Source organism: Equus quagga, chromosome 2 (genome assembly GCF_021613505.1).
Source record: "Equus quagga isolate Etosha38 chromosome 2, UCLA_HA_Equagga_1.0, whole genome shotgun sequence".
Classification (NCBI taxonomy): Eukaryota; Metazoa; Chordata; class Mammalia; order Perissodactyla; family Equidae; genus Equus; species Equus quagga.
Window position 1 is genome coordinate 37,681,433 of NC_060268.1, and position 19,314 is coordinate 37,700,746.

A 19,314-nucleotide genomic window follows, 5' to 3' on the forward strand; every position below is an offset into this window, starting at 1 on the left:
TAGAGGAATATTTTTAGCGTCTCTTTTAATTCCTCTTGAATAATTAGGCATGGTCTGCATATGTTGTATCATAATGTAAAACTATGCTGATTTGTTTTATTCTTCATCACCAGCCTCGTGGCAATACAGCTTCTGTGACAGCTGTACCCTCTTTGCTTCCCAGTTTTACTCCATATGTGGAAGAGACTGCACAACAGCCAATTATGTGAGTTTGACTTCCAAATATTTTAAAATAGGAATTATTAAGAGTGGGCAGGGGCACCTATCCTAGTTCTCAAAGGCATTTTCTTCTTTATGGGGATGAAAGTAACCAGACAAAGTTTTTTTGTTTCCTTTATGTCTATAGTCCTTTGAGTATGTTAGGGCTAAAAGACCATTTGGTAATATTTTTATTAAGGAATAAACTTAATAGGTTTATGTTTGCATTGCTGTAGTCAAAGATACTCACCAATTTAAGTGAGATGTTCTACCTTTGTTATTGACAGTAATTAGAAATTGTGCTAGTTTTTCCTCTTATCCTGCTCCTTCCTTCTGGATGTCTTTTTATTTTTCTTCCTAACCCTTAGCATTTCTGTTTATAAGAAAAAGTATGACCGATGATTAGGTAATGAGGCTGTCTGAGGATTAGTCTAATACATAACATTGCAGAGTTCTAATACTGGGTCATATTCTGTGCCCTAGTGCAAGAATTTCCTCATAACTCATCTATAATGCCTCACTATGTACTGGTACTATAGGAATGCAAACATAGATAAGATTTAGAGGAAAAATTCTGTCTGGTAGGAGCTCATCACAAGGGAGGCTATTAGGAAAGTCATATGAACCTTTACGAAGGATTACCTGAAGAATTGAAAACACCTATTTATGGATGTTTAATTTTTCTAATGTTTCAAATCACTTATAGAAACAATTATGTCAAAATGACTATGGTATAGAAAACGGTGGGGCCAGCCCCATGGCCGAGTGGTTAAGTTCATGTGCTCCACTTTGGTAGCACAGGGTTTTGCGATTTGGATCCTGGGTACAGACATGGGCATCAGGCCATGGTGGGGCGGCCTCCCACCTAGCACAGCCAGAGGCACTCATAACTAGAGTATACAACTATGTACTGGGGGGCTTTGGGGAGGAGAAGAAGAAGAAGCAAGAAAAAAAAGGAAGATTGGCAACAGATGGTAGCTCAGGTGCCAATCTTTAAAAAAGAAAAATGTTGAACTGTATTTTTATTTAAACTGTTTTTCATGACTGTCTTGTTTGACCCCTCTGCACTTTTTTTCTTTAGTTTGTGTTTTTCTTAATGATGTGTTCCAGAGGCTTTTCAAAGATTAAGAAAATCAGCTAAATGTAATAGGAGTTGCACATATTTTCCTCTACTTTTTCACTTGTATTTTGACCTTGCATAATAGTAACCATTATAAATACATTTTTAATTCTTAAACAAATTTAACAATCTTCTTTATGGTTTCTGTGTCTCCATCATTCTTTCCCAGGATTACTGCAACCTAACTAATCTCCCTACCTCTAGTTTTACTCATCCCCATTCATTCTCTGTGCTGTCACAGGTCTACACTGCAAATCTGAACATGTCATTTTCCTGACCAGAATTCCTTGCTAGCTCCCCATAACCTTGGAGATGAAATCCAAACTCTTTAACATTAATTATAAGACTGTTCATGGTTTGGCCTCTGCTAACATCTCCAGTTTTCTCCCCCACATGTGGTCGTACTAGACTGTTTGCAAGTTCCTGAACTTGTCTAGAATAGCCACGCTTTGAACATTTGGGTTGTTTCTGCATTTTGGGCTATTATGAATAATGCTTCTATGGACATTTGTGTATACCCTTTTATGTGGAAGTATGTTTTCATTTCTTTGGGGTATATAGCTAGGAGGGGAATTGCTGAGTCGTATAGTAACTCTATATTTTAACATTTTGAGGAGCTGTTAAACTATTTTCCAAAGAGGCTGCACATTGCTGTAATGAATGAGGGTTCCAGTTTCTCCACATCCTTACCAACACTTGTTATTATCTGGTTGTTTGGTTATTGCCATTCTAGTGGGTATGAAGTGGTATCTTATGGTTTTGATTTGCATTTCCCTAATGATTAATGATGTTGAGCATCTCTTCATGGGTTTATTGGCTCTTTGTTTATCTTCTTTGGAGAAATGCCAGGTCAAATCCTTTGCCTGTTTTTCAGTTGGATTATTTGTATTTTTACTGTTGAGTTTGTAAGAGTTTATGTATTCTGGATACAAGTCTCTTATCAGATATATGATTTGCAAATATTTTCTCCCATTCTGTGAGTTGTCTTTTCACTTTCTAGATGATATCTTTTGAAGCCCAAAAGTTTTTTTTTATTTTGATGAAGTGAAATTTTTCTGTTTTTTTCTTTTGTCTCATGTGCTTTGGGTGTTGTATCTAAGCAGGCTTTGCCTAACCAAACATAAAGATTTACTCCTATGTTTTCTTCCAAGAGTTTTATAGTTTTAACTCTTACATTCAGATCTGTGATCCATTCTTAGCTAATGTTTGTGTAGGGTATAAATAAGGAGTCCAACTTCATTCTTCTGCAAGTGGATATCCAGTTGTCCCAGCACCATTTGTTGAAAAAACTTCTTTCCCCATTGAATGGTCTTGTCACCCTTGTTGAAAGTCAATTGACCATAATGTATGGGTTTGTTTCTGGGCTCTTAATTCTATTCCATTGATCTCTGTGTCTATCATTATGCCAATACCACACAGTCTTGATTACTGTAAATTTGTAGTAACTTTTGAAATCTAGAAGTGTGAGTCCTCCAACTTTGTTCTTCTTTTTAAAGATGTTTTGACCATTCTGGTCCTCTTGCAAATCCATATGAATTTTAGAATCAGCTTGTCAATTTCTGCAAAAGAGCCAACTGTGATTTTGATACAAAATGTGTTGAATCTGTAGATCAATTTAATGACTGTTGCTGTCCTAACAATATTAAATCTGATCCATGAACGTGGGATATCTTTCCTTTTATTTATGTCTTCTTTCATTTCTTTCAACAATGTTTCATAATTTTCAGAACACAAGTTTTGTACTCTTTTTAAAAAGTAGACTTTATTTTTTAGGGCAAAAGAATTATGCAGAAGGTACAGAGAGTTCCCATATAGTTCCTCCTCCCCACCCTGTGCGCAGTTTTCTCTACTATTAGCATCTTTCATTAGTGTGGCACATTTGTTTTAATTGAACCAATATTGATACATTATTATTAACTAAAGTTCATAGTTTACATTAGGGTTCACGATAATGTGTTTTACAGCCTGTGAATTTTGGCAAATGAATAATGTCATGTATCCATCATTACAATATTATACAGAATAGTTTCACTGCCCTAAAAATTCCCTTTATTCCACCTATTCGTCCATCCATCTCCCAAATCTCTGGCAACCACTGATCTTTATACTGTCTTCATACTTTTACCTTTTCCAGAAAGTTGTGAAGTTGGAACCACACAATATGTAGCCTTTTTAGACTGGCTTCTTTCACTTAGGAATATCCATTTAAGATTCCTCCATGTCTTTTTGTGACTTAATAGCTCATTTCTTTTTAGTTCTGAATGGTATGCTGTTGTATGGCTCTTTACCTGTTTATCTATTAGAGGACATCTTGATTGCTTCCAAGTTTTGACAATTATGAATTAGGTTGCTATAAACATTTGTGTGAAAGTTTTTGTGTGGACATGTTTTCAACTCATTTGGCTGGATTATATTGTAAGACTAAGTTTAGCTTTATAAGAAAGTGCCAAACTTTCTTCCAAAGTGGCTGTACCATTTTGCATTACCACCAGCAATGGATGAAAGTTCCTGTTGCTCCACATCCTTATCAGCATTTCATGTTGTCAGTATATTAGATTTCAGCCTTTCTAATAGATGTGTAGTGGTATCTCGTTGTTTTGATTTGCAATTCGTTAATGACATCTGATGTTGAGCATCTTTTCATATGCTTTTTGCCATCTGTATATCTTAGATAAGGTGTCTGTTCACACTTTTAAAAAAATTTATTCTGAAGTGTTTTATTCTTCTTGATGCTATTATAAATAGAATTATTTTCTTAATTTCATTTCCAGATTGTTCATTGCATGTATATAAAATACGTATTGATCTTGTATCCTGTTTCTTTGATGAATTCATTTATTAGTTCTAATAGTTTTTTTAGTGGATTCTTAGGCTTTCCTGTATATATATATAAGATCATGTCATCTGCAAATAGAGCTAGTTTTACTTCTTCCTTTCCCATCTGGATGCCTTTCCTTTCTTTTTCTTGCCTAATTGCCCTGGCTAGAACTTCCAGTACAGTGTTGAATAAAAGTGACAAGAATGGACATCCTTGTCTTGTTCCTGATCTTAGGGGGGAAGCATTCAGTCTTTCATCATTAAGTATGATGTTTGTGTGGGTTTTTTGTAGATGTCCTTTATCAGGTTGAGCAAGTTGAGGAAGCCTTTTAAGCAGGTAGATGCTTGGACCCTACCATTAAAAGTTCTAATGCAGTGGATCTGGGGTAAGGACCAGGTGTCTTTAGTTGTAAAAAGGTACATAAGAAAATAAAAGGTATATCAGTGATTCTGATTGATAGCCGGATTTGAGAACATCTGCCCTATCCTGATTGAGGTACTTTATGCTTCATTCTTTTCAACCCTACATTACCACTCATTCCTCTCCCTCAGCTGAGAATCTTGAACTTCACATCATCAATTCTCTAAGTGCATTATTCCTAACTAATTCTTTTGGGTGCTAAACAGTGGAAAATGGTCTGTATTACATAGGTTAATTTTCTTTCATACACTGGGTTTGATTAAGATATAATATTAAGATTTATTTTCACCTATAAGGAATATAAGTTATTTGATGACTCTAACTTATGGCTAATTTTCTTATTGCAACAGAGTAGTACTTAGACCACAATTATTGATGACCCATGTAAATTATTTTTAGCCTCTTTTCTCAATTGTATTTGCTTTTTTTTGGTGCGGAAGATTGGCCCTGAGCTAATATCTGTTGCCAATCTTCTTTTTTTTTTTCTCCCCAAAGCCCCAATACATAGTTGTATATCCTAGTTGTAAGTCATCCAAGTTCTTCTGTGTGGGATGCTGCCACAGCATGGCTTGATGAGTGGTATGTAGGCCCATGCCCAGGATTTGAACTGGCAAATCCCAGGCTGCCAAAGAGGAATGTGCAAACTTAACCACTTGGCCACAGGCCAGCCGCTGCTTTTGTTTTTTTAAATTGATCATGTGTAGTCTTGCTACTGACATTGTCCTTGTGTTTTGTCAAAACATGTAAGAAATAAGTCATTTGACATGCATGATGAATAGTAATTACTTTGCTTCTTTTAGGACACCATGTAAAATTGAACCCAGTATAAACCACATTCTAAGCACAAGAAAACCTGGAAAGGAAGAAGGCGATCTCCTGCAAAGAGTTCAGAGCCATCAGCAAGAGTCTGAGGAGAAGAAAGAGAAGATGATGTATTGTAAGGAGAAGATTTATGCAGGAGTGGGGGAGTTCTCCTTTGAAGAAATTCGGGCTGAAGTTTTCCGAAAGAAGTTAAAAGAGCAAAGGGAAGGTATGTGTATTGATCTAGTTCAAGTTTATAAAAATAACTTGGTTGTAGGAAGATAGAGCTGATGTATTAAGTCTGAGGAAAATTGCCCCATTGTTTGTACCTTTATGTGATGCTTCTGTGGTTACTCTGTTTAAGCTGAACTCCCATCGCTGCTTTCCATGAAACCCCTGGGAGAGAAAACTAAGCAACTAAGTCTGTGTTCAACAGTAAAGGAAGAGAAGAAGCTCTGAACTGTAGGAACAATTCATAGTCCCCAGCGTGACGGGCAGACAGCTGTGATCCCTGCCATGCATACACGTACATGCCCTGCTTCCCCATTAAGTACTTTTTCTAATATTGCCTCAAATATTTCACCTTTTCATACTCTGCCTCAAATTTTTCCCAGGGCTTGTTTAGATTAATATATTCAGTTACTTAGATGATAGTTATTTTTATTGTTCCTTAAAGGCATTCTTATTTCTAAATTAAGGGAAGCTTTACTATAAATTGAGGAAATGGGAATTTTGAGAAAATGGGAAGCAATTCTGATTCTGTTGTCTGGAGTCCCTGAGGGCAAGAGGTAGTGCAGAATGGGCTGAAAAGTAGGGAAGTATAGCATTTGGAGCTTAAGGTGTTAGAAGATGAGGGAAGAGTACAGAAAAGGTGATGAGGGAGGGTCCAAAAATAAACTTCATCCTTTTAGACATTTTGACTAGGTTCTATACCAAGAAAGAAGTGTTTCTTTTTACAGAAATATCCAGAGTAACCCACTATTGTAGCTCAGCTCACTTAACAGGATATGCCATTTATAGGGCTAGCTGGGAAACTTAACTATCGCTTATAATTTATTTGAGCAAAAATCATTTCAGAGTTCCAGGTGACAAGTTAGAAGCAAACTTCTTTGAACCAGACATTAGTAAGTTTGGAAGTGCCTTCGTTTGTTAAATCAACTGCTGCCTTCCAAGACTGACAAAAGTTCTCTGGGCTCAAATTATGTATTGAAAAATGGAATCTATGTGTCTGGGGTGGAGAGGAAGAATGGTTGGAAAGCAAGGAGCTAGTTGAGTAAGACTTCTTAAAAATGGCAACCACCCCAATAAAGAAGTAGGCTAGGAGGATAGCCAGATATGAGCTGGGAAAGGAACTAGGTACTTCAATAAAAACTACTGTTTCCTTAAGGGAAAGATCTAGCTTATACTAAATTTGTAGAAGTAAAATGAAAGTACATTTTATTCTCTGCTAGCCAAAGAAGGATCTATGCAAGGTTTGGGTGGGATTCGAGTAGATAAAAAGTGGTATTGACCTCTGAAGATTCTTAATACTCATTTTCTAAGCTGGTCTCTGAATCTAGTTCATGAACTTATAATTTCCCCACTAAATGTAGTTTGTACTCTTATAAATCCTCACGCCTATAATAAAGTAGTTTCCTGTTACTATTGAAAACTGGCTTCAGAGACCGTTGCTGACTACTTACTCTCAGGTAGGAGTACAAGAAATGAGGAAGACACAGGCAGGGCCTAGAGACAAGGTCATTGTTCTTTCCTCCCATTGCTACTTCCAATCTGTTTTTCTCTTCCTTCAAAAATTCTAGCTTCTTTCAGATTCGTGTCCTCCAACTTTTTTCTACCTCTTAAGCCTCCTTAGTATTCTTACTTCCGACTTTTTAGTCACTCCTCATCATTCATTAATTGACTAAGCACCTGGCTCAATATCCCCTACACCATCCAGTGCTATGACTTCTCAGTTTCGTGACCACCACACCTCCTGTGATCTCTTCTTCAACCCTACTCACCACCTCCTCCTGTGGTCTTACTGTTGACCTATTACCTAATAACTTTTGAAGGTCCTATTCTTTGACCACCACCTTCTCTTCTAGCTAACTTACTTTAGGACTGTACTCCTGGAATTCTTTAGCCTCATTGAGATCACTAGTCTATCCCTACCAATTTTACTTTTTTATTATTCATTACCATCCTTATGTCCTGACTTCGTTTCTTTCCAGCTTGGAGTCCATGATTTGTTGTTATAATCACTCCCCTGCAAATCCTCTAACCCCTTTATCCGTCTATCTCCATATTGTGTTCACCTGGCAAAACCTCGACCCTAGCTAAATCCCGCCAACTGCTAACACATCTGTACCCAAGTAGTTTAAATGTAGCTGGAGAAAAATGCAACTGTATGTACTGGTCTCACTTTAATTCATGACCACAAATCTCAAATGGGCATTCACCAGTGCCTAGCAGTCTTACTACAGCTTCCTGGTACGTGAATTTCTTCTTTCTGCTAAACAGCTGATTTAATTTTCTTTTACATTTTCAAATCTTCTACATCCCTGCCCCTCCTCAGCTATGATCTTGCTTCATACTTCATTGAGAAAATAGGAGTACAATGACAACTCCCTTTTCTTCCACCAACATATCTGCAATCTATACATATACACTCTAACATTCTTTCTGTTAAAGTTAACATTTTTCTGTTCTTATCAATGGAGTGGCCCTTTTTTCTTTCCCCTCCAGCATTTTCCCTTTTTACTAAACCATTCTTACCATCATACAAATATACTCTAATGTCTTCATTCTTTAAAAAAAAAGGTCCTCCATTATCCTCACATTCTTCTCCAGCTGCTATTCTGTTTCTCTACTCTCCTTCACAGCAAAATTTCCTGGCAATTGTAATCTTCTTCACTGCCTATTATTTCCTCAAGCATCCCTTCTATTCCAGTAAAGCAGCTCTGATCTTGGTCAGCAGAAAACTCCTTCAACGGCCGTTTCTTTTTTGTTTGTTTGTTTGTTTTGTTTTTTTTATTGAGTTATTGATAGGTTACAATCTTGTGAAATTTCAGTTGTACATTAATGTTTGTCAGTCGTGTTGTAGGTTCACCACTTCACCCTTTGTGCCCACCCCCCACCCCACCTTTCCCCTGGTATCCACTGAACTGTTCTTAGTCCATAATTTTAAATTCCTCATATGAGTGGAGTCATACACAGATTGTCCTTCTCTCGCTGGCTTATTTCACTTAACATAATTCTCTCAAGGTCCATCCATGTTATTGCAAATGGAATGATTTTGTTCTGTTTTGCAGCTGAGTAGTATTCCATTGTATATATGTACCACATCTTCTTTATCCATTCATCTGTTGCTGGACACTTAGGTTGCTTCCACGTCTTGGCTATTGTAAACAGTGCTGCAATAAACATTGGGGTGCATAGGACTTTCGGGATTGCTGACTTCAAGCTCTTTGGATAAATACCCAGTAGTGGGATGGCTGGATCGTATGGTAGCTCTATTTTTAATTTTTTGAGGAATCTCCACACTGTTTTCCATAGTGGCTGCACCAGTTTGCATTCCCACCAGCAGTGTATGAGGGTTCCTTTTTCTCCGCAACCTCTCCAACATTTGTTGCTATTAGTTTTAGATATTTTTGTCATTCTAATGGGTGTAAGGTGATATCTTAGTGTAGTTTTGATTTGCATTTCCCTGATGATCAGCGATGATGAGCATCTTTTCATGTGCCTATTGGCCATCAGTATATCTTCTTTGGAGAAATGTCTGTTCATGTCTCCAGCCCATTTTTTGATTGGGTGGTTTGATATTTTGTGGTTGAGTTGCGAGAGTTCTTTATATATTGTGGATATTAAGCCTTTGTCAGATATATGACTTGCAAATATTTTTTCCCAGTTAGTGGGTTGTTTTTTTGTTTCAATCTTGTTTTCATTTGCCTTGAAGAAGCTCTTTAATCTGATGAAGTCCCATTTGTTTATTCTTTCTATTGTTTCCCTTCTCTGAGAAGGCATGGTGTCCGAAAAGATCCTTTTAATACTGATGTCAAAGAGTGTACTGCCTACGTTTTCTTCCAGAAGCCTTATGGTTTCAGGTCTCACCTTTAGGTCTTTGATCCATTTTGAGTTTATTTTGGTGAATGGTGAAAAAGAATGGTCAATTTTCATTCTTTTACATGTGGCTTTCCAGTTTTCCCAGCACCATTTGTTGAAAAGACTTTCTTTTCTCCATTGTATGCCCTCAGCTCCTTTGTCAAAGATAAGCTGTCCATAGATGTGTGGTTTTATTTCTGGGCTTTCAATTCTGTTCCATTGATCTGTGCACCTGCTTTTGTACCAGTACCATGCTGTTTTGATTACTGTAGCTTTGTAGTATGTTTTGAAGTCAGGGATTGTGATGCCTCCCGTTTTGTTCTTTTTTCTCAGGATTGCTTTAGAAATTCGGGGTCTTTTGTTGCCCCATATGAATTTTAGGATTCTTTGTTCTAATTCTGTAAAGAATGTCATTGGGATTCTGATTGGGATGGCATTGAATCTGTAGATTGCTTTAGGTAGAACGGACATTTTAACTATGTTTATTCTTCCAATCCATGTACGTGGAATGTCTTTCCATCTCCTTATGTCGTCATCCAATTCTCTCAGAAAGGCCTTGTAATTTTCATTATATAGGTCCTTCACTTCCTTAGTTAAATTTACCCCAAGGTATTTTATTCTTTTTGTTGCGATTGTGAATCGTATTGTATTCTTGAGTTCTTTTTCTGTTGGTTCATTACTGGAGTATAGAAATGCTACTGATTAATGCAAATTGATTTTATACCCTGCAACTTTGCTGTAGTTGTTGATTACTTCTAACAGTTTTCCAATGGATTCTTTGGGGTTTTCTATATATAAGATCATGTCATCTGCAAACAGCGAGAGTTTCACTTCTTCCCTCCCTATTTGGATTCCTTTTATTCCTTTTTCTTGCCTGATTGCTCTGGCCAGGACCTCCAGTACTGTGTTAAATAAGAGTGGTGATAGAGGGCATCCTTGTCTCGTTCCTGTTTTCGGGGGGATGGCGTTCAGTTTTTGCCCATTGAGTATGATGTTGGCTATGGGTTTGTCATATATGGCCTTTATTATGTTGAGGTAGTTTCCTTCTATGCCCATTTTGTTCAGAGTTTTTATCATAAATGGCTGTTGGATCTTGTCAAATGCCTTCTCTGCATCTATTGAGATGATCATGTGGTTTTTATTCCTCAGTTTGTTGATGTGGTGTATCACGTTGATTGATTTGCGGATGTTGAACCATCCCTGTGTCCCTGGTATGAATCCCACCTGATCATGATGTATGCTTCTTTTGATGAATTGCTGAATTCTGGTTGTCAATGGCCGTTTCTTAATCCTGGTCTTTATTGACGTCTTGACTTCGTTTGGTACAGTTCACGAAATACTTCTTTACAAAATTCTTCTCTTCGTCTTTTTCCTTGGTGTATATTCCCTCTCCATTTCCTTTACTGCTATTCTTCTCATCAAGGATCTCTTCCAGAGGCCCAGGATAGAGTCCTGGAATATTCCAATTATCTTTTCTTTCTACATCTCTAGGTAATGGATTAAATACTTTTTACAAACCATGGACTCTCAAATTTATTTCCCTGTCCTTAATGTTTCAGCTGTACTCCAGACTCATATTTACTTGCCTGCATCTGTTGGCTCTCCTAATAGACATTTTAAACTCAACATAGCCAAAACAGAATTATTGATTTCTGCTACAGACCACACCCCAACACACATGTACCACAGGCTTCCTCATCTCAGTAAAAGGTATCACCATGTGCCCACTTGGTTGAAGCCAAAAAAATCCAGAAGTCATCTTTGATCCCTCTTTCCTTACCATTCCCCCATATCTAGTGGATAAGGCTATCTACTCTACTACCAAAAATTTCCCAAATCCTTCATTTATCACCATTCCCATTATTACATTGATTCAAACCACAGTCTTTTACCTGGACTACTGCACCTGGACTTTCTGCCCTCATTCTGGCCTTTCCACAGTCCATTTTGCTCACAGCAAATGATCTGTTTAAAAAGTCAGATCATGTCACTCATTGTCTTAGAATGCAGGATAAAGTCTTTGCCCCACATGACTTGGCCGCTGCCTACCTCTCCAACCTCATCTTTTACTTTTGTCTCTCTTACTATTCTACAACCATTCTGGGCTTCTTTTTGATTCTTGAACACAGTGAGCTTGTTCCTGCATTAGGGCCTTTGTGCCAGTTAGTCCCTTGTCCTAGAGTCTTTCCCTGGATCTTTATATGACTGGCCCCTTGTCCTTCAGGTTACAGCTTTATAATGTCACTTTCTTAGAATGATCTTCCCTGATCGTCAGTCTTAAGTAGCCCCTGACCTCCATCACCCTACCCAGTCACACATGCTCACATCACCTATTTTATTTTAAACACTGATTTTCTTGTTAATTTGTAGGTGTATATTTGTCTCACCCAAATTGAATGTTAACGTCACATGACCAAGGACTTTGTATTATGCCTTACTGAAACCTAAATGCTCAGAATTGTACGTGTCTGTTTTTTATTGACTGAATAAATAAAAGAATAGAGACCTAGACCTCAAGTTGAGGTTATCACTTATATCATTCTCATCTGTAATATTAAGATATATGTTGAGGACATGAGTCCCAGAGACAGTTTCTGACAGAATAATTTGCTATGAGGAGTAATGCCTCAGCTCACTTTACTGTTTCTAGCCGAGCTACTGACCAGTGCAGAGAAGAGAGCAGAAATGCAGAAACAGATTGAAGAGATGGAGAAGAAGCTAAAAGAAATCCAAACTACTCAGCAAGAAAGAGCAGATGATCAGGTCATTTCCATTTTTTTAATACACAAAACTAATGCTTATTGAACCAAATTTAAACAATATAAAAGTATAGAAGGTAAAAGTCATCTGGACCGCCTTCAGAGTTTCTAGTCATTTCTTAGCTATTAGTAGCAGCAAAATTGAGCAGGAAAGTTATTTAGCAGGTGACTTTAAATGGAATATGTGGCATGTGATATAAGTGATGCAATTTATTGACTTCTTAGTTATACTCTAAACCATTGTTTTGTTACTTCTGACTCCAACTTTTTATTTTAGCCATATTCCATTAAAATGAGGTTATCTGAAGAAATTCGGTATATGCTTGGCCCTGCTCAGTTGAGTACAACAGTCCCAGTTTATACTAACCACATAAATTATTAGAAAGAACTTGTGGTACACTCATTTTATGTGGTTAGTGGATATCTAGGGAAAAGTATAGTAAAGCTAATTTTGCAGCTAAAGCTTAGAAATAGGTAGCATTTTCTAGATAGGAGGGATACATTGATTTTGTTTGTTTAATACAAATAGCAAGAAGAGAAGATGCCTACAAAGGAGGCAGCTGAATTTCGAATTGCTTCAGAGTCTCAGGAAATACCAGGAGTGGCTCTATCCAATTCTCTTTGTCCAGTAAACGCTTGTGCCAGGTAGGACCACATTGGTGGAAGGGACAGTGCTTATAGGAGGGCATTTAGAACTGACCTTTTACTCTCTACTGACTTGAATTCTCCTTGATTTTTATAGTATCAAGAAGACATGATTTTTGCAAGTCTCTGTCTCAAAATAAGCTTTGATGCTGATGAAGGAGAACAGAGTACTGACTTCCATTAAAAAAAAATACATGTTTCTTATAGAAACAATCAGATATAAATAATTTTTTAAAAGATAAACCACCCATTTCCACCATCAAGAGATAACTACTATTAACATTGGTACATCTCTCCTTATGTGTCCTGTTCTTGTTTTGTTTTATAAAACTGAGAGTTTACCATTTTTGTAATCTGTTTATACTGTTAATGTAACTTAACGTCTATTATCAAATATACTTCAATAACAATTTTAATGACTGAAGGTTCTATCTTCTTAAAGAATTTGGACCGACAGTGCTAGAATATTTTCTTTACCTTAGAGCAAAGATTATATTTATTGAAAAACCCTCTTGGACTTTTAAGAATTAAATAATTCTTTCTGTGGGTACTAAGCATGTGTTTTAAAACAAGTTTCTTCACAGGGAGACTTCACTTGCAGAAAACATTTGGCAAGAACAACCTCATTCTGAAGGTGGGTTGTATTTGACAATCTCATGAAGAACTTGCTGATAACAAATGCTTTAGTAACGAGTTGTAAATATTTTTCTTAATTGTGGTAAAGGGAGTTGAAAGAAGGCAGAGGGGGTACTAAGGTATTATTGTATCTTTGAATCATGGAATTCAGTTATAAGCATATGATTCAAGATAGGATAGACATTTGAAAGAGTACTTTCATAAAATTCCTCAGTGCTTTGAAACATTTGGTTTAAATGTAAATTTAAATTTATACTAACTACCAAATAATCTTCCACTTTAGCTAGTGTACACTCAGTTAAGCATATCAATAGTACCCAGCAGCCAAGACTGGAAAGTGGTCTTTTGGAAGAAAAAAAAAAGTCTTAAATCTAAACCTATTTTATATTTAAATTTGTTCTCTTTTCCATTCAGAAACATGTTAAAAGTGGCAAAACCGGGGCCGGCCCTGTGGCTGAGTGGTTAAGTTCACCTGCTCCGCTTTGGTGGCCCAGGGTTTCACTGGTTGGATCCTGGGTGCAGACATGGCACCACTCACCAGGCCATGTTGAGGCGGCGTCCCACATGCCACAATTAGAAGGACCCACAGCTGAAATATGCAGCTATGTACTGGGGGGATTTGGGGAGAAAAAGCAAAAAAAAAGAAAAAAGTGGTAAAACCATGAGTATCCACCTATAAGTAGTTTTTTAAAAACCGTTAAATAGAATCTGATTAAACCTCTGATTCAATTTATAGGAAATATAAATCATGGAGGAACATGTTAAACAACACAGGAGGGTGTGGCAAAAAATCCAGCATTATGGGGCAAACAACCCAGTTTCTTCAACAAAATATTACTAAAGGAAAAAACCCCCCATGGAATAAAAGTGACTTAAAAGGCATTTCAGCCAGTCACAGTATATGAATCTTATTCTGCATTCCCAATGCAAACTTTCTAAAAAATTTTAGTAAAATGTGAAATTTCTGACTAGATATTTGATAGTCAGAAATTCTTAATTCTGTAGATATGATCGTGTTTTGAGATTATACTTTTTAAAAAGACCCTCTCTGTTTCTATTTAGAAATATGTACTGAAATATTTACAGATGAAATGATATGATGTCTTGGATTTGCTTCACAATAATCCAGAGTTGCCTGGGTTTGGGCAATAGTAGTGGTGGTGGGGAGTAAAGGTGAAACAAGGTCATCCTTGTTTAGATAATTGTTATTAAATGATCTCTCCTTTTATATGCTTGAAATTGTTTATTATGAAAAACAAACAGATTGCCTTTCTGCTTTCAAACAACACAAAATATTAATTGATCTAGTTGTCTTGAAGAATAGGGCATTTACTCTTGAGTATAAATCTAGTCTCTCTTTCTGTAGGTCCCCGTATACCTTTCTCCATTTTTGACGAGTTTCTTCTTTCAGAAAAAAAGAATATCAGGTTTGAGGTTTTTTGTTTTGTTTTAACACTGAAAAGTTTTCTATTATTATAAATGAGGATGAATTAGGGGGTTACTATATACATATGTTGACAGAAGAAAAAATGCTAAATGTAGTATGTCTTTTTACAGTCCTCCTGAAGATCCCCCACGAGTTTTAGCCCAACGAAGACCCCTTGCAATTCTCAAAACTTCAGAAATCATCAACTCAAATGAGGATGTGTCTCCAGATGTTTGTGTAAGGAGCGGTATCCCTAAGTTAATATAGATGGACTAATGGATTGTTTCACTAAATTCTCACGAAAGTTTAGGGCTAAAATTAAAATCACTGGCTTGAAATAAGCACATTATTTATCTGAGAATGCAAATCAAAACTACGGTGAGATACTGCTTCACACGAACTAGGATGGCTATAATCAAAAAGACAGAAAATAACAAGTGTTGGTAAGGATGTGGAGAAGTTAGAACCCTCATACATTGCTGGTGGGAACGTAAAATGGTGCTTCCACTTTAGAAAACAGTTTTCTAGTTCCCCAAAATGTTAAACATAGAGTTCCCTCCTAGGCATATTTCCAAGAGAATTAAAAGCATGTGTTCACACAAAAAACTCATACGTGAATGTTCGTAGTGGCATCATTCATAATAGCCAAAAAATGAAAACAACCCAGTGTCCATGAGTTGATGCATGGAAAAACAAAATGTTGTATATCCATACAATGGAATATTCTTCAGCCATAGAAAGGAGTGAAGTACTGATACGTCTTACAACATGAAAGAACCTTGAAAACACTCTGCCAAATGAATGAAGCCAAACACAAAAAATTATATGGTTCCATTTATGTGAAATGTCCAGAATAGACAAATCCATAAAGACAGAAAGTAGACTAGGGATTTCCAGGAGATTAGAGAGAGGCGGGGTTGGAGAGTATAGGTATATAGTATCCTAATGGGTATAGGATTTTTTTGGGGAGTGATGAAAATGTTCTGGGGCTAGATAGTGCTGATGGTTGCACAACCTTGTGAATATACCGAAAACCACTAAAATCCACTCTTTAAAAGGGTGAGGTTTTGGCATGTGAATTATATCTCAATTTTTTAAAGTGGGGGAAAAAATCACTGTCTTAAAAGCCTTTAGCACTTTTTTTTAAAAACTGACATAGTAAAGCATCTTTGTTTTTATATCACATGCTTTTTGTGGCAATGAAAGTTATGTGGACCAACCATTTTTCTTTAGTAATGTTCTATTTTAACCTCTGTGGACTAGTGACATGATAATACTTAGGATAAAAGGACCCACCATAGACATTCAAGTCAAAGTAAATAACCTTTATCATTGACATTTCATTGAAAGTTTTAGGGAAGAAAATCATTCCTCTCTTCAAACTAGCATCTGGAAACTTGTCTTGAGGTTGAAGAGAATTGAATATGTTTAATCTGAAGACTTTTAAGGGGAGATGTGATCAGTAGCTATAATGATTTCAAGCAGTGTGTTCTCCACATCCTAGGAAATGAATCACTCGGGAACTTTTTTAAACATGGTTTCTTGTTTTTATTTATTGAGGTATATTTCATATCCAGTAAACTGCACAAATATTAATTTTACAGCTAGATGAATTTTTACATATGTGAATATCCATGCAATCTCCACCCAGATCAAAACAGAAAGTTTCCAGCGACCCCGAGAGCCTAGTAAGTCGCTTCTGACTAACAGCTCAGGCCCTGTTTCAGCTGTACTGAATTGCAATTACCAGGGATGAAGTCCAAGCATGTACTTTTGTCTGTTTTAAATACTTTCCCAGGTAATTCTGATAGTCCACTGACTGCTATGAAAAGATAACAGTGTAGAAGAGTAATTAATTACATACTATATTCTGGAGAACACCACCAGAGAACTTGATGAATAGATAGGCTGGATTTGGAGGCAGTGGTTCTAGGTTTAGCTGTTCAGGGATGGGCTGAATTGTTGAAGGAGTCAATCTTAATCAGTGTTTTTTGTCTTAAATTTTGTTAATAGATACCTACCGAAATTTTTTCCCCTAAAAAAAAAAAATCACATTTAAAATATCTAAACTAATAGGGTTATAACTACTAATGAGTGGTATTTTCATGTAATGTATTCTTAGATAATAGACATCTATTTTACTTTAATCTTGTAATTTTTTAGCTACATTTATTGTTTCTTCTAGATATACCTCTCACCTCTGCTTACTAACATTGAGTCAGAAATTCAAAGTATGTGTCAAATTGGTAATGATCGAGAAAATTAATATGTAGTATCCACAAGGGTTATGAAATTGGCACAGTCTCTGAGGGCAGCTAGGTAATATGTATAAAGAACCTTGGTGTTCATAAGCTTTTGGCCTGATAATTCTACTTTTAGGAATTTTTGTTAAGAAAAGTAACATATTTATAAAGGTTTACATGTGCAAGAAGATTTAAAATAGTTTTATAATGGTAAAAAACAGAGAATAACCTAAAAGAGTTGGTTAACTTTTGGTAGACTCACAGTGTGACCATCAGGTTTTTGGTTTTTTGGGTGAGAAGATTTGCCCTAAGCTAACATCTGTTGCCAATCTGCCTCTTTTTTCTTTTTCTTGAGGAAGATTTGCCCCAAGCCAACATCTGTGCCAAACCGCCTCCACTTTATATGCAGCACACCCCCCATAGCATGGCTGACAAGTGGAGCTGGTTTGCGCTGGAGACCCAAACCCGCAAACCCAGGCCACTGAAGTGGAGTGCACAGAATTTTGACCACTCGGCCACAGAGCTGGCCCCCATGACCATCATGTTTTTAAAGAATTTTAATAGCACAGAAAATATGCCAAAAATATGAGAAAGAATAGTATATAGTAGCATATATGCTATAATTTCACTTGTTTTAAAATCCCTTTTTTAAATGCATAGAATATACTGTGTATGTATCCTACCAGATGTACATGGAAACTGCAGTTGCCTCTGGGGAGCAGGAATTGGAATGGAGATTGGGGTCAAATGCAGGAGGGAGACCTTTTCACTGTATTTCCTTTTAAACTAGTTGACTTTTTAAAACCATATACATGTATTACTTTTAAAGACACGCATATTTTAAATGTTTTCCTTTTTTTATACTTTATACTTTGTTTTTCATATTTTCTACCATGATCATGAATTATCTTTAAAAAATAAAATAAAAATTAAGTATTGGGCACAGAAGAAGAAGACTTAAAAACTAGGAGGATAGCAGGTTATTAGAACATTTTTCTAGACCAAAGCCAGAAGAAAAATAGTATTAGTCTTAGGTGAAAATGGTTGGAAAAAAACTATTGTCCAGTATTTTTCCTTTGTGTGGAGAATCCTCACAGTGTATTTTTTGAGAAATATAGTTTGCTGTTTTCATGATACAAAACTTTTTTCCTCAAATTTTATGATGTGTTTTTTAAAATTGTCTTTTCCTAGAGGTTCTGATAAACTGCTTCTGTACCCTGTGGTGAAAATCACTTATCTGTGTCTCTGTAAGTAAAACAGATAGGCCATTCATAAGCTCACTGAAATATTTCAGCTAAACTTTACGTGGTTTTTCTTTCAGGATGAATTTACAGGAATTGAGCCCTTGAGTGAGGATGCTATTATCACAGGTTTCAGAAATGTAACTATTTGTCCAAACCCAGAAGACACTTGTGACTTCGCTAGAGCAGCTCGTTTTGTATCCACTCCTTTTCATGAGATAGTATCCTTGAAGGAGCTCCCTTCCGACCCTGAGAGACTGTTGCAGGAAGAGGATCTAGATGTGAAGACCTCTGAGGACCAGCAGACTGCCTGCGGCACTATGTACAATCCGACTCTCAGCACCAAGAAGCTGAGGTGATTGGTCATTGTAGGTTGCACCAACCAGCTTGTTAGAGTGCTCTCTTATTCTGTGTGTGCTTGTCAGGTATAGCCTTCAGTTATTGAGCTCTTACTACCTGCCAGGTACTGTGCTAAGTGCTTTTCATTCAGTGTCAGTGGGGTTTAATAAGTGATTTGAATATGAGGGTTAGAAGAAGCCAATTTTGATAGTTGTACTAAGAGTCCCAAGAGGATTATGCTATCTTTGAGGAAATGGCAAAGTGTACCTAATTGGGAGAAAGGAGGCATTTATTTTTCCTTTACTACTGAATTTAAAGTAATGGAAAAATAGCTTGGTACTGATTTCACATGGGCAACTAGAGAAGTATTTTTTTAAGTATCTTTTCCTAGAGAGGTGGAAATGAATAAAGAATAGGTATGAGGGAATGGCATGACTAAGCCTTATGATCTATCCATGTTTAAAAGTCGGCTAATTTAAACAAACTAATTCCAGTTTTAGGAATACTGTTTAATTGCCAATTTGTGCTTTTAAAATTGTAGTTTCAAACTTTTACCCCCAAGAAATTTTTTATCACATTTGCTAGTAT

At 36.6% G+C, this 19,314-nt stretch overlaps 1 protein-coding gene across 1 annotated transcript in view; it reads left to right on the forward strand.

Moving 5' to 3' along the window:
• BUB1B (BUB1 mitotic checkpoint serine/threonine kinase B) overlaps positions 1–19,314 on the forward strand; it is a 51,084-nt gene that overhangs the window by 21,784 nt on the left and 9,986 nt on the right. The window contains exons 8-15 of the mRNA XM_046655472.1: positions 114–205; positions 5,357–5,586; positions 12,088–12,200; positions 12,726–12,841; positions 13,426–13,475; positions 14,844–14,904; positions 15,035–15,140; positions 18,468–18,742. Coding sequence (XP_046511428.1) covers positions 114–205; positions 5,357–5,586; positions 12,088–12,200; positions 12,726–12,841; positions 13,426–13,475; positions 14,844–14,904; positions 15,035–15,140; positions 18,468–18,742 — 1,043 coding nt within the window. The remainder of the gene's footprint in view (positions 1–113; positions 206–5,356; positions 5,587–12,087; positions 12,201–12,725; positions 12,842–13,425; positions 13,476–14,843; positions 14,905–15,034; positions 15,141–18,467; positions 18,743–19,314) is intronic.